General features: G+C 36.2%; 1 protein-coding gene across 1 annotated transcript in view; it reads left to right on the top strand.

The window, feature by feature from the left end:
- Arp3 (Actin-related protein 3) overlaps nt 1-16,504 on the top strand; it is an 87,374-nt gene that overhangs the window by 25,723 nt on the left and 45,147 nt on the right. The window contains exon 4 of the mRNA XM_081744170.1: nt 15,051-15,208. Within this exon, the coding sequence (XP_081600296.1) occupies nt 15,051-15,208 (158 nt within the window). The remainder of the gene's footprint in view (nt 1-15,050; nt 15,209-16,504) is intronic.

The following is a 16,504-nucleotide window of genomic DNA, read 5'->3' as shown; positions in this document are numbered from 1 at the left end:
GTCCCAGGTTCGATTACCGACGGGAGTTCATGTGGTTCGGATTCCTCGTTAATCTGTAGGTTCACGTCTCATATAACCTCGCAGCTGAAAGGGATGCTAAACTGAAATAAAATCAAATAATAATAATTAAAAAATGTTTCTTTTTAGGATGAATTTGGAGTACTCTGTCGTTATTCATATTTGAATATTAAGATTTTTTGCTCCGTAGAAATGGCAACAAGTCGCCAGTACAAGGCAGAAAATTGTGAATACACGGCTAAACTTCACGACTAGTAGAAATAAAAGAAAATGTCAATATAGCAAATACAAATAAATTGGAAAGCTATATATTCACTGTAAAGGACCGGAAAAATAAAACATAGTAATACTTTCGAGGAACACGGCCCCCTTCGTCAGCTTACTTAGAACAGATAAAAAAAAAAAAAAAAAAAAAAAAAAGATTATAAAGGTAAAAACGTGGGAAGATAAAACGGATAAAAAAAATTGAAAGTAGACACACTTCACGTGAAAAACTAAACTATGACACATGAGCATTCACGCTGCACTATGAAGCTAGTTACCTCATATTGTTTTCACTTATATGTTTTCATTTATAGTGATGTGAGGTTTATGGGCCATAGTTTAGTTCTTGACCTTAAGTATTTCTACGTCCATTTTTTAAAATCCTTTTTACCTTCCCACATATTTTTAGCTATATATATATATATATATATATATATATATATATTTAAAACTTAAGGAAGTTGAGGATGACTGTGTTCCACGAAAGTACTAAGTTTCTTGAAGCCGTTGCGGTTGTTACGAAATTTCCTAATTAATTTTTTTTTTGGGGGGGGGGAGTTGGGGCGGTGGCTCAGTGGTAGAGCGTTCACCTCCGTTGCTTGGGGTCCCAGGTTCGATCCCAGCTCGCGCCGTGTGGACTTTGTGGTGGGCAGACACCGCGCTCGTGGGTTTTGTCGGGGTTCTCCCGTTTCTTCCCACTTTCTTCTTTCCACCATTTCATTCATTTCTCATAATCACCGTCTCCTTTAGCCTAACCGGCATAGCCGTGGGACGTAAAACTTAAAGATTTCATTTCATTTTTTAAATTTGTTTTTGATTGTTATATTGTCTATTGTTACCGCTTTCAATTCATACCTGTACAAAAGAAAGCGTGCTTTTATTTAGTTTTAACAAGGAATACTCCCTCCACTTACATAAATTCTACGAATCATACATTCAGTTCGTTTAAATTGGAGCCCAAAATCTAAATACGTGTGCCCCAAACAATGCAAATTCATAATGAATCTAAAATTTAAAGATATATATATTTTGTGTTACTTTAAAAAAAAAAAAAAAAAAAAAAAAAAAAAAAAAAGACTATATGTATTTTTCTTGATTTGAAATATTACCCAAATGTGAACACAAAATTAATTGATTACACTTTTGTACCTCATTATTGGAAGTAGGACTAACCCAATATATAGGGGAGTTTTTCGTAAGAGACATCTCGGTGTTTCTCGTATTAGCAGATGTGTTTCTATATTACTAGGTTTTGTTTTAAATTACACTTTTTCTAAGAATGCACCGTTATCAAAGGCTCCATTAACCCTACGTCCACCGAGGGGTTACGCGTAACACCACACATCAAGGGAGGGTTAAAAATGTCTACAACATAAATTATTATTTTCTATCCCAGAAAATGTAATATTTTACTCTATTTTGTGCCTTCAGTTGTCTTAGTTTATAGCTGGTAAAAATAGAGAAGAATATTACATTTTCTGGGATACAAAATAATAATGTATATTGTAGATATTTTTAACCCTCCCTTGATGTGCGGTGTTACGCGTAACCTATTGGTGTACATAGGATTTCCACTTTCAATATCATAACTCTGAAATCAGCAGGACTTTTCCGTTTACGTGTACGACACTTTGCGTCATCTGTACCCGTAGCGACATGTAGTTTCAGAATCTTGAACTGGAAATAACTTGGTGTACATTATGGTAACACGTTACACCAAGGGAAGGTAGTTTATGTCCACCACGAAACTTTTTATTTTTAATTTTGGGTTATGTCTTAGAAACTGAAGTATTGAATGACAGAAAATAAAATTTATATTCGTTTTGACATAAAACCTGAGTTTTGACATACTAAAGAAACGCCCATAAAAATTCTTATCCCAGGGCTCATAGCGATTCACTGTTTTTAACTAAAAGTTACTTTTTTTTCAAGGTGGTCACTAAAAGTTACTTTTTTGGGTGGTAAAATCATTTTTTCTTGTGATTTATGTTTTGCATTGGCATTTTCTAGCATAGTTCTTGTTAGTACTTTTTATTTCATTTTGTATGCAACTGCATTTTTAGTTAACATTTGTAATTTATTTTAAAAGTTTAGAATAAGGGTATAAATATAATTCACATTATTTGCTTTGAACTTATTGTGTTAAAAGAGTAGGACATATTACCAGTTTACAGTTTACTTTTCGTTGTATACAAAATGTTGGTAGAAGCCATACCTATGTTACCAATCATGTGATACCAAGACAAAATTTGTAACAAACCAATCGTACAAGACAAAAGTTTATTATCAATTAATGGTAATTTAGATGCTATGTATTAATTACTTTAATTTTGTATTATTTGAGATAATGAAAACTTCGAAATTTGGCCTTACCCCATCCAGATAAAAGTTGTAGTACAAAACCGTGCAAATTATGTAATTAATAATGCACCTCTAAACACAAGTAATCCATTTTCTTTTATTAGCTGACAAACTTAAGTCAAATAATTTTTAATCTTAACATGTTAAAACATTGCGTATTTCAGCTATGATCCAGCCGGCCCTATTTTGCTTGGGAAAAAAGAATAAAAAATGTAAAATTCAATTTATGCCCAAGTTTGACTTCAAGGTTTAAAGTTAGTTTTTGATGAGATTTGGTCACTTTTCAACTATTTAGAAGAGACCAAACCACTATGAGCCCTGTTATCGTAATAAAAGTGTGGACAATTTTTAATTCACTTTGATGCACATATGGGTTAGTAATTTAATATAAAATTATTAGTTGCAATGCTTCTCGTCTGTGAAAGACTCAAGAGCTAAAATATTTTAATAGTTGATGGTGAGAACCACAAACAATTCCTAAATATTCTGGTTAACTATGCTTCTTAAAGATGTCTAAGTGTTCATTTTAGATGGTTTGTTTTATATGACATGTATTATGTGTACCAGTCTTTATGGACTCATTCCAGCCAAATTATTATATAATAAGATAATTGTACAGATACCATAAATTTTTCTGTGTTTCTTAGAACAAAATCTAAGGTTCTGTCAAAAAATGAACGTTTATGTTCTTAGGTGTACTAAGAACTAGTCGCTTTTTTCATATCAAACATCAGAGTATGTATTGTAGACTTGAACACAGATATTATCATAAAGGGTGTTTCAAAATTAATATCAGGGTTTTAAGAGTTTGTAGTATTTATTATAATTAAACGTAGTTATAAATGACAAATCAAATGAAAGAGCAACTCACAATTTTTGCTACAAGTGTTCAATGCGAGCATCATTTCTCACACGACACACATCGAGTTGATAGCCGAGTTCTTGCCAAACCTTGATCAGTGTGTTTTGGAGTAATCTTTCAAACAACTGTTTCAATTCTCTTTCTTAAGTCAGGTAAGTCAGCTGGTAGCCAAGGCATATATATATATATATATATATATATATATATATATATATATATATATATATATATATATATGATCATTTATGAATCCCCAAAGGTAAAAATCGCATGGCGTCAGATCTGGTGAACGTTGGGCCATGCTAAACAAGGCCTATAACTTTCTGCCGGGATATAACACAAAACACATTCAATTTAAGGGAGTATCGTTGCAACTACACCATCTCGTGATCGCCACTTAGGTGAAATGTCAGTTCATCACTGAAAACAATACAATCCCCCCCCCCCCCCCAAAAAAAAAAAATCTTCATCTTCATGCAGCAACTAGTCGCCATTTTTGCTATAGTTGTTTCCAAAGCTAAACTAAGTTTTCTTATCAGCAGTAAAACTGTCAAATGGTTATTGGCGTCCACGTGCGGTTTGTCAGCCAGTTGGATGTTGCCGGTATTACAAAAGCTTAGCCACTCTCCCTGTCGCCAGGGTAAACAATGAAGGCTAGATCTATTCTCTGTACTGAGTGTTGCAAACCAATAAGCAGATAAATAAAACAAGAAAAACCATTCAGAATAGGAATAAAATACGTACAGGTCATTCAACGAAGTAATTTTCTCTCGTATTAATCATAATAGGAGAGAATAATAATAATATGGTAGTTTTTACGCCCGAGCTGTTTCGGGCTACTGTGCACTTTCTGTAATGCGGAAAATAGCATCGATCTTGGACCGAGCGTTGGGCCGGTATTGTATTTTTATTCGTATGAATAGGGTTGACCTGATAACCCCGTTTTTATGAAAACAAGCTGTCATGATTGTAAATGGTGTGTTGTTTCGCTTTATTATCGTAACACAAATTGTTCTAATTATCATGTACGAACTCGTAACGAGTCTTTCGGGTCAAACGGTACAAACAGGCCAAACGGTTTTTTTAGATCTAAGGGTCGAGTAAATCAAACGCAGCGGGTATTGGGCGTGTACCTGTTTACCGGAAAAGTTAATGGACTAATTATAGTTTAAAATCATAATTAATTACGAGTTCTAATTCTTTGCTTTTTTTAGTTTGCTGAATAACGAATTTGAGGTTACGTAAATATAAATGCTCAAATCTAAATTATTGCAGTGAACGTGATTTACTGTTATCAGTTAGCGTGAAGTACTAATGTCAGTCTTATAAATAGCATTATTATTATTATTATTATTCTACTATAATGACAATTTAAAAGTTTTCTGTATAAAAAAGAAATGGTTAAAAAGCATTTTACTAAGTACCTAGATCCTCATATTTATTAGTGTATGCAGGTTAATATCTGAGGAATAACGCTATCATTATTAATTTCCTGTGTGTAGTAGCCTAATTTGTGGCTTGTCCAGTTTTTATACACGTGATGAACCACATTAGAAATAAATTGACCAATTACTGACCTGCCTAACTATATTATAAAATTAGGAATAATGTACTTACGAGCAGAGCAGACAAACAGACAGAATCTTTATTAAGCCTATTACTAATAGCTACTAATACTACTAAGCCTATTAGTATTAGCAATAATAATAATAATAATAACTAAATTCCTGGCGCAACAGCTCTTATTGAGGCCTGGACTTCCGGCACTCATTCGTGTGGGGTGATGTGTTGCCAGCAGATCGGCTAGACTGCAGTTGGCTACTTTTTCTTTCAAGTAGCTTCCCAATTGTCTTGACGACGCTGCGTGGTCGCCGCAACAACACCGTCTGGTGAGTACGAATGGTCACACCTATCTTTCCTCTGACCAGACCCAGGACTGCTTGACTTCGCTGATTTCACGGGGAGTAATATTCCAGTGTGGTTAGGACGTTGGCAATAAAATAATAAATGCACATTGAAATAGTGAATATAATAACTAAGAAATGTAGATAAGTACTAAATTAACTCCCTGGAGCTACGGTCCATGAGGGGCTGTGCCTGCCCAATGTCGCAATACAACAAGCATCAACTACGCACTGAAAATATTCGAGATACGAAGATCTCGGTTTTTAAACTGTGTTGCTATTCCTTTACACAGTGCTCGAGGTGGAAGATCTAAGGAAGTATACCCCGCATACTCCCCCTCTTCTATTTTAGAGCATTACCTTTACGTCATTTATGGAAAAAACATAATGCATCGGGGGTAGAGAAGTTTTGCTCTATTCGATAACATTTACATCTTCAGGACATGATTTACATCAAAGTAATTTGTGTTTTAATTTGAAGAAAATAGATTACCTTAAACATATTGTCACATGACGTGGGCTGATTGCAAAGCCTAGCAGCCGAAATGTACATTCTTCAATCACGCTGTAAAAGCTACGGGTGCCAGACGGAACAGACGCTGTACGGTGCTACTATGATAACCGTAATGGGGTTAGCCATACTGAGAGCTGAATAGAGTTCTACCTGAGTTGGAGCGGCAACGTCGGAATCTAGTTACAAAGAAGGATTTATGGCAGGGACAAGCAAACCCTTAGATCTTGACCTTCGAGGAAAGAATTGGTTATGTTCTGTCACGTACTATACTAACGCTTTCTAACGACAGATAGAGGAAACAGTACATGCACATGCGTGCATACAAAACTGAGCTGCTCTATCATTTGATGTATTATTTGTAATTGTAAGTTAATTGCAATAAATACTACAAAATCTTAAAACCCCGATATTCGTTTTGAAATACCCTGTATTTTGTTAAGATTAAGTAACACTCATCTATAATGTGCTCTGAGATTCATTTCTAGTATAATTTCGGCAACCAATCCAGTTGCCTTCGATTGTTAGTCAGTTACAAAGTGCTTCGGTTTTAGAAATACATTGGTCTGCAAAAGCTCAGGGCAAGATACGTAAAGTAGCACAAAATATTGCATAGTCGGTGGAAATGAATGAAAGCCCGCCAGAGAGACGTACAATGATGCAGGGGCCGCGCTGGCTCAGTGGTAGCGCGTTCATCTATGGTGCTTGGGGTTCCGGGTTCGATCCCAGCCCCGCCAAGTGAACTTTGTGGTAGACAAACACCGTGTGCGTGGGTTTTCTCGGGGTTCTCCCGTTTCCTCCCACTTTTTTCATTCCACCATTTCATTCATTACTCATCATCACCGTCTCCTTTACCCTAACCGGCATAACCATGGGATGTAAAACTCAGATTTCAATTCAATGATACGTGGCGTGACATCATTGTGACTGCAGCTTCTAATGTATCTGCTCCCTCAACACGAATCTGTTGAATACAGAGACGAGACAGTGTGTCAGTCAAAGAGCTGTTATGACGCATTCTGGTGGTGTTACTCATAACATTTATTTATTAGTCTTATTTTACTTGGTAAAGTTAAGGCCAATCACGCCTTGTCTTCCACTTGTTCATGCAATGATTATGATTGATATTACAATAATAATAATCCATTATGTATAAAATATAAAACACAATCACACATACACACCTCACATTACATACACACATAGATTACTACAAATAACTATATAATATATTCACATACGTTTAGTGAGTAAAAGATAAGAAGAATAAAAATCAGCATTTTTGTCAGATGTTAGTAAGCCTTGATAGACTTATGGAGAGTCTGCTCAACCGACTTCTTAAATATATTGATTGACTGAGATAGTCTCACGTTGGATGGAAGGTCATTCCGTGCACGGATAGTGGATGCAAAGAACGCATTCGAGTAAAATTTTGACGAATGTAGGCGAAAAGAAATTATTTTATTTACACCAAATCTTGTATTGTGATCGTGGTGAGCATTTAGTGCTTGCAAACGTCGAAATAAGTAGGAAGGTTGTTAAAAGCGGAAAATCTTAAAGAGAAGTATGAGTCGAAGCAAATAACGTCAATCGACAAGTTTCAAAAGGCCCAATTTTCTGTAGTATGGATTTAAATTATTTGATCGTTTGAGATTATAAGCAAACCGTATGCAGGCATTTTGGATACGTTGCAAATTATATGCTAATTCTTCATTTAAGTCTGATAGAGTTGCATCACAATATTCAAGGTGAGGAAATATTAAGAGATTTTACAAGTAGTAGCTTTGTTTCAGTGGGTAGAATTTTCTTTAGTCTAGTGAGTGAATGCAAAGACCAGAACGCTTTTTATATACAGCGTTAATATGAGGTTTCCACTCAAGAAATTGATCTATTACCACCCCGAGATTTGTAACAATTTCAGAAAATGGAAAAACTATTCCATTTATCTGTACTGTTGGTATATTTGAACGGTGCATTTGTATAAGTCGTTTAGAGGAGAGACAAATGCACTTCGATTTAAGCGGATTTATGGCTAACCCATTTTCATTTGACCACAAGTAAATGCAGTGCAAATCATCATTCATTTGGTGAATTGGCCCAGAAACATTTGGATGACTTCACACAGAGAAGAGTCATCGAGAAAGTGAGAGGATGAAGTGTAAGAAAGTGACCCAGAAGTTTGGTATTGCCTGCTGCATTGTTTCACATGTATGGATGTGGTTCCTTTACGTTGTATTTCGTTGACACCCGCATATCGGTGGCACCGTTTGCGGTGGTACCAAGAGCATCAGGACTGAAGCGAGGTGAAAGGGGTGTCGCTCTCTTTTCAGATAAGAGCAGACTCAGTTTCAGTGATGATTCTGGACATACTCATCTGACGAGAAGTGGGAACACGCAGGGAACCCAGGAACATTGTCAAACATTATCATTTTGGAGGTTCAGGTGTTACTGTGTGGAGAGGCTTTAGTCTGCATGGGCACACCGACCTACAAACTTTTGAACATGGTACATTCCCAAGTAAATGTTATGTGACACTGTACTCCTACCCCAGGTGCGTCTTTTCAGAGCTACAACAAACCCCAAATTAATCTTTATGAATGATAATAAGCGACCGCATCCAACAGCACAGGTAGTAGCGTTAGCGGAGGATTTCGTTCTGCCCGTTCCCCTGACTTGAATCCCTTAGAACACGTGTGGCATGCTATAGACAGACATCTTGTAGTACATCCACATCTGCCAAGAACTATCCACCAGTTATCAACGGTGTTGGTGGAATAATTTAACTCCATATCACAATAACTCATTATCAACCTTGGAGCAGCATTGATGCACGGTGCAGACCATGCACGGCTGTCCGTAGTGATCACATTCGCTTCTAGAGACCATTTCACTCCTGTAATGTAAGGGGGCCATCATGAGTTGCATTGATTTCAGTGTAAGTTATTGTTTGTGTAGAAAAATACTATTTTTGTTCTAATCACGTGTTTCTTCCCGTTGTTTCCTGTGTCATAGTAGCACTACTTTCTACGTATGGTTCAAGTTTTACCGATATTTGGCACTTGGGAGTTACACAGCATGCGAAACTTACTTTCATCCTTAAGTTTTACATACCAGTATTGTTTACATTTTATTGAACTCTGTTCTTTTTTCACTCAAGAAGAGTCGAAATTTTACCACCCTTGAGGAAAATATTATGCAAAAATAATTATGTATCATATTTAGATACGTGTACAGTCAGAAATAGTATTAAATATAACTTGGAAGTATAAGAAACGATAGCTTCAACCTATACTTAATATTGTTTCTGACTACAGAAACTTCAAATTATATGAACTTGGAAGCTTAAATCCCCACAGATTAACTTCTGCGTACGCCACTGCACACAACACCCTAAAATCAACAGTAATTCGTTCGAGTTCCACGGCAAGCTGTAGGCCCACGTTTCATATAGCCTCGTTGCTGAACGGGCTCCCGAAACCCCAAACTCCAAATCATCACAGTTATTAAAAATTTAATGATCACTACACACACTAACTCAGAACTAGAAGTATCGGTATAAAGATAATCTACAATGTATTCTTGACACGCATTTCATATAATATAAAACAATTCATTTGTTTTGTTGTTCTTCTTCGTTTTCTTCTTTAACTTTATATCAATTTATTCAAATTTACTTATGTACAAATCTGAAAAATTGCGACCCCTATACAGTTTGAAGTTACAAAGGATTACGTTTGAATGAAGCTGCTTATAATTAAATCGTAATTCTTGTCGATGTTTCCTTTCTCTAAATGTAATGTTGGTGCTTTTGTAATGTGACTCGAAAACATTTCTTTCTACTGATGACGTTTTTTTAATAACTTTAACCTGATTTGTGTTCCGTAATACCTAGATGTTTTGATAAGCCAAGATCCACAGAATCCTTATCTTTAGCGTCCCTTCTGTGATTTTCCATTTTAGTTCCCATATTCCTTTCACTCAAACCAATGTAAGATCTGTCACACTGAGAAATAGCGTGGTAAACACTGGCATATACAGTGTTGTTTACTTTTTTGTAATCGGAGAAACGTTTGTGGGTGATTTGCAGCTAACCTGAAACCCAAAAGAGATGGGTAAAGATCAGCCTTTTTTCACCTATGATAGTGATAAAAAGTAACTGTTCGTAGAGGCCAGTATATGATATGAATATGAAGTTCAGGCAGGCATTGAACGTTACAGCTGTGTAAGAAGGAGGTGAAACATTGTATGAAGTCACAAAAAGAACCCCGCAAACCAAGCATGGTTGATGGACACTGCAATTTCAAACGTTTTTTCGAACTTGGTGCAGCAACTTTAGTTTGAGGCGCTTCATCAATCATTATACTCCTTGTTTTCGTGAAGACTAGAGCTAATAAATTTATCAACAAACATTCGAGGAGTGTGGTTCATGAAGCAATTTACTAAAATTATTGCTGTAAATTTGACGAAACTTCTAAACTGGCAGAATATCAACAATCAGGGTGTGCTTGTGGGGTTCTTTATGTGAATTGCTACAATATTTTTCATATACATCTTACAGAGATGTAACGTTTAATCCTTAAACTCCATTCGGTACACTGATTCTTATGGACACTTGCTCTTTATGGCAATTGTAGGCGAAAAAAAAAACGCCGAACTTAACCCACTTCCTCTTTCTACAACCTTGTTCAGACTGGATGACAATTCAGGCTTTTACGGAAAGGAAATCCAGTAATTCTCAGACTTCGTTGCGATTTCATTGGCTGAAATATTTGTGAAACCGAAGCTCTTCATTACTTACTAGCTATTAAAGGCAGCAAAATTGGTTGCCGAAATTACATTAGAAATATGAAATTCCTTTTAGAATTCCCAGGGCACATTATAGGTAAACGTTAGTTATTGTATTTTCCACATTTACTTGAGAAGGAATATCCGTATCTTCACAAGAATCTGAACGTAGTTACACCTCTTGTGCACAGGGTCCTTGGTTCGATCCCAGCTTGCGCGAAGTGGACTTTGTGGTGAACAATCAGCGTGTGCGTGGGTTTCGTCGAGGTTCATCCCGTTTCCTACCACTTTCATCATTTCATTCTCTCTTATCATCACCGTCCCATTTATCCTGGCCGGCATAACCGTAGAATGCAAAACTTCCTTTTTTATTTAACGTAGTTAACTTTCAAACGTTAAAATTAACACTTGCAATTCAGAACTTGAAGTGCTGTTACATAGAGGAAATTACTAAATAGAGAATTTGCTTGTGAATCTTTTTACGTTCTACCGGTTTTTCTTTTTACGATTTTTCTGACTTATTTGTGTGTGTAACTTCTAAAAATTATTAGAACTTCGTGGGGTGGTGGTAAAAATTCTAGAACTGCATCAAAATCTGACAATTTTTGGTATTTTGAGGCTAGAAGAAACAAAAATAATTTCCACTGTATGGTAAGTGTCACACTTATTCCTCGTGATATTTTCTGGTTTTGTGACTTTCTCAAATTTGTGAATCACGTATTTTCAGTCTCTGGTATTAATCTTCCGTAATGAATTTTTGGCATTGTTTAATTGTTACAAGAAAGCACTTGATCATAGGAGAAGCAACAATAAACACGCTGAAAACTCATACGTGGAGGCTTAAGGAACGGGGGTGGGGAGTGCAGTAGGTTAGTAGTAGAACTTTGACCCCTGGTTTAAAGGGTCTCTGCTTATTGTACAAGTTACGTTAATGAGCTTTATCACAGTTCTTTCTCATTCCACGAACTCTACCATCAACATTAATTAATATGTACCGTTCGTTTTCTGTGAGCTACAAGATATAGTCATTTTTTTCTTTTTATTTTTTTTAATTTATTTATTTTAATGGTGCCTTAGAGTCAATTTAAAGGTATTCAGAAAGGTGAAGAATGTTTTGTTAAAAAGAAAAAGAAAAAAATACAATGAAACTTCCCTTAACGTACGCTCACACAATACGCACAGATATATATTTTATCCCGGCAAATGTTTATGTATTATTACGGGGTAGAACACTCACGGGCATTTTTAGATACAGACAGGAGTTATTCCCAGTTCATGTGTGTTAGGACAGAAAATACTTCCTAAAATTTGAAATAAATCTACGATACAGTACAGCGGATTTCAAACAGAAACTAATGTCCGCAGAATGTGCACTGTAGACAACATTTGCAAACATTTTCCCAAGAATTTCATAAACCGTTATTGTTTGAGAATTCTGTTTACATTTTCAATATTTAATAATGTAAGTTTTTATTATTTTCAGTCGTATTTTTAGTACACACAGAATGCGAATTAAGGGGTTTTTACAGAATGGTTGACAAAATACTTCAGAAGAAAAGTATTACACATGTTCTATATTTTACAGTACACACCCATATAAACACATCTCCCAGCGAGGGCTCAGTGATAGAGCGCTCACCTCTGGTACGTGGGATCCCTGGTTCGATTCCAGCTTGCGCCAGGTGGGCTTTATGGTGAACAAACACCGTGTGCGTGGATTGTCCCTTTTCGTTTCATTTTCTTTATTCTACCATTTCATTCACTTTCATCACCGTGTCCTTTAGCCTTGTGCGTAATCGTAGGACGTTAAACTAGAAAATAATTTCGGATAGCATTTAGTATTTCCCCCAAAACCATCGACGGTTCCGGAACCAGTACTGTGACTTATAGTGAGCCGTTGCAAACGACCTTGTGTACGCGTGTACTCACCATCGCTGACGCGCCTGCTCTCTACATACGCACCCCTTCGCTAACGCTCTACCCCCCTGCTGTGCTCCTGCCCCGACTTGGTTAGATAACATTCGTCCTTTTTAAGTGGCCATCTAGCACAAGTTGGTTCGTGTTTTATGCACTGTAGTTTTTATGCCATACGTCCACATTATATTTATACTCATCACATTTAGAAATAACGAACCGTAATCAGTACCAAGTGATTTGGGGAGAAACTAAATAATACCCTTGATTTCAGTTACACCCCGCAGTGATACTCTTGCTTCTTTAGAGGCTATTTCTGTCTCCTCAGTGTTTCGAGCACTGAGTATAGTATTTGATTATTAGCTTATATTTACATTTATTACTAATCTTTGTACTGTATAGTGCATATAATTACCGCATGAGGCGTGAAGTATAAATTTATGTAATCTCTCACTTACGGAAAATACTCATGTCCCATTTGTTTCCGTTATTGAAATATCAGTGCATTAGATTTTATGTCTGTCTCATTTACTTTATTGAACTTAGACCCGGATTTTTTAAAAAAAAATCCGTATGTGTCTATGCAGATGCATAGGGTAAGTCAAAGTGATGGATCCGATTTCAGAAATTAATTGTGTGAAATCTAATAAACATATGTAATTATGAAACGTGCTAAGAAAGGTAAACAGTCAAAGTTTTCTTGAAACATATTCACAAATGTTCTATGTGAGTACTTCGCGTAACACGGCACACATCAAGCCAATAGTCTATCTCCTGCCAAACCTTTTCCAATATGTTACAGTCAATACCAGCAATGGTGGTTGTAATGCAGGCACGCAAGTCGTCCAGTGTTGTTGGATGTAGTGGTACGTAAACACAATCCATTACGAAACGATACATTAAATCACATGAAATCAAGTCATGTTCAAACTAATCACATAGTTGTTTACATGATAACCAAGCACATGTAAAGATATCTGTTCTCCAGTCGTCATTTTTTTTTTTTTAACTGCTACCTGCTGACTCTTAGCGGTAGAAAATGGAAACACTGCGTGTAAACTAAACTTTAAAAGTTAACTTTTCGAAGCACATGTCCCACAATAACATACGGTTATAAAATTTGACAGAATACATTTCTGAAATCGGATCCATGATTTTGATTTGCGCTGTATATTTTGAAGGTTAGTGAACATTCTATGGATATTCGCATATTTCTTCAAATATTTAAATTTACGAAGCACTTTAATATTCTTAAGGTCCTAATCGATAATTTTGTGTGTATTGGATATTCTTTAAGAAAGTAGTTTTTGCACCCTCTGAGTGGGAATGCTCTTTTCTAACATGTCTTTAAGACAACAGAACCGTTCTCACGGTCACAACTGTATAAGTAACGTGAGTATGCTATCCTATCATGCTTTTCAAACAAAAAGAACTCTCGTGAGGGATTCAAGTTCTCATAACTACCATACAGACTATTAGGGTGACACGTGGAAGGAGTTCCGACCAGTCACGTTTATGCAAAATCTGTATATCTGGGGAATTATTCAGTTTAATAGATGCTTATAAAGTGTACCAGTTTGGCTATGTATGAATTCAGAATTTGTACTCTAAAAGTACTTTGTAAACATGCCGAAGGGGAAGTGTAGTCGAAGCTTTTTATTAGAGCAACACATTTCAGACAGGCGGGGCTTATAATGAAATGTGAAAATTCAGTCAGCACCACAGTAAACATTGTTAACAAGTGAATCTGAAGTGAACAAGCTTTTCAAGCTTTTTCTTGAGTGCATATTGTAAGGTTTTACGTGTTTCTACACCACGTGCTAGATCTAAACACTCCTCAGACGACAACCACGAAGAATATTTAGTCCGTCCACCATCGCCAGCGTTCTGCAAGTGACGAAGATTCGAGCAGTCAGCAACATGTCTGCATAAAAAGAGACAGGAAACCACAGAAGACATAAATTTTGGCCGGTTGATCAAACCACCAACTCTCTAAGACGCCTGGTCATTAAGCATTCCTTTACCACCCTCTCTAAGACGTATGGTTACTGAGAGGAACCTGTCCAACAAACCCTAAGACGCATTGTCATTGGGCTTCTGTAATTTGATCAACAAAGCTCCAAATAATTAGAGAAACTTATTTGTAATGTGTATTGTGTACAAGAGGAAACTTTTATAATGAAAGGTGGTTGGGAAAGTCCAAACCCCCGTGTATCATCTTTAGCTCTACCCTAAAAAGGCAAAAATCTTTACAATATTTACAAGTTTCTCAGTGCATATAAATTTCCGACCTTTTTGATAATTATTGAAAATAATTGGGCATAAATCGTAATCTTTATTGATATTTGAAATAACTATACTTTTTTTACAGTACATGGATTTCACCAGCTTTGTAGCGAGTTTTTATAATTGTGTATGTTTTCTGTTTCAGAAATAATGTTCGAATCCTTCAATGTACCGGGACTCTACATCGCTGTACAAGCAGTGTTGGCGTTAGCGGCATCATGGGCTTCAAGACCAATTTCAGAACGAACCCTAACAGGAATCGTTGTGGACAGCGGCGATGGAGTCACTCATGTTATTCCTGTGGTAGGTATCAATTTCTAAAATAGGATCATATGGAGTGAAATAGGAGAGGCACGGTGATTTAATTATAGATTTCTAACTTCTGATGAATAACATCGTGTCTGTGAGTTCTCTGAATTATTTCGTTTTCACCCCCTCTGCGGGTGATTCATAAGTCCCGAGACACGTCTTCTTCCTTACAAATAGATGTTAAGAACGAATCTGTCTTCATTTATGCAAACTAAACTAGGAGACCTATAGTCTGTTATACTTCTGACCATGGCCACCATCTTGAAATGTGCCATATTACATCGACGTCATTTTGTAAATTGTAAAGGGGTATATTTGGTATCGAACAACATGTTTTCCTAAACGTTTTGTTAACTCAGTAGCTCAACGATTGATACCACGTAATGCAGTAGCGTAGCCAGGGTCTTTGGTGGATGGCGTTGTTTTATATATATATATATATATATATATATATATATATATTGTCAAGAGATGCATTTAGGATAAACTAGTAATAAAACAAAATATAATAAGTTACTTGATATAATGAATTCATATAAAATGTTAAACTGCATTTAACGGGTAACAGAAACAACCACGAAAGAAATCCAAAACTCTGGTTTTGATAAATGAATTGGAACATAATAAACAATGACCAATGATTGCGCCTAAGTATTCACTAGTAATAAATGGCCCAAAAGTAGATAAAGGTTTTCCAGATTCCGAGTTGTTGCAATAGAGAATGAGAATTGAAAAAAACAAGAACTAAAATGGAACTATGACAAGATTCATTATCGGAACTCTTTGTGGGGGACAGGCCTCCCTGGACTCTCCACTTCCCTACACCACTAATGTAATGTGATAAATTTATTGTAGATATTTTAAAAGTGGGCTTTGTGGCGTACGAACACCGTATTCGTGGATTTCTTCGGGGTTTGCCCATTTCCTACCACTTTATTCATTCCCCCATTGCATTCATTTGTCATCATCATCTCCTTTAGCCTAGCCGGCATATCCGTGGGACGTAAAACTGAAAGATTTTGTAGATGTTTTAAGAAAGAGCCACTGAGGAAGGTGGGAATTCCCATTGAAAATTTCAGCAACTACTAAAGAGCAGACGTATACCAAGATTTTCTAGTGAATATTTGTAATCATGCGTCACTATTCCTTAAGTTGTTACATACGAGGGCCGTTCGGAAAGTAATCTCTGATCGGTTAAAACAGAAACACCAAAGTAAATAAGAAGAATTTGTTACATACATCTGAAAACTACTACTTTGATCTATTTTGAACATATTTTCCATAAACATT

This window comes from Thermobia domestica, chromosome 17 (assembly GCF_964235325.1).
Source record: "Thermobia domestica chromosome 17, izTheDome1.hap1.1, whole genome shotgun sequence".
NCBI classification, from domain to species: Eukaryota; Metazoa; Arthropoda; class Insecta; order Zygentoma; family Lepismatidae; genus Thermobia; species Thermobia domestica.
This window is presented reverse-complemented; position numbering and strand designations above follow the sequence as displayed.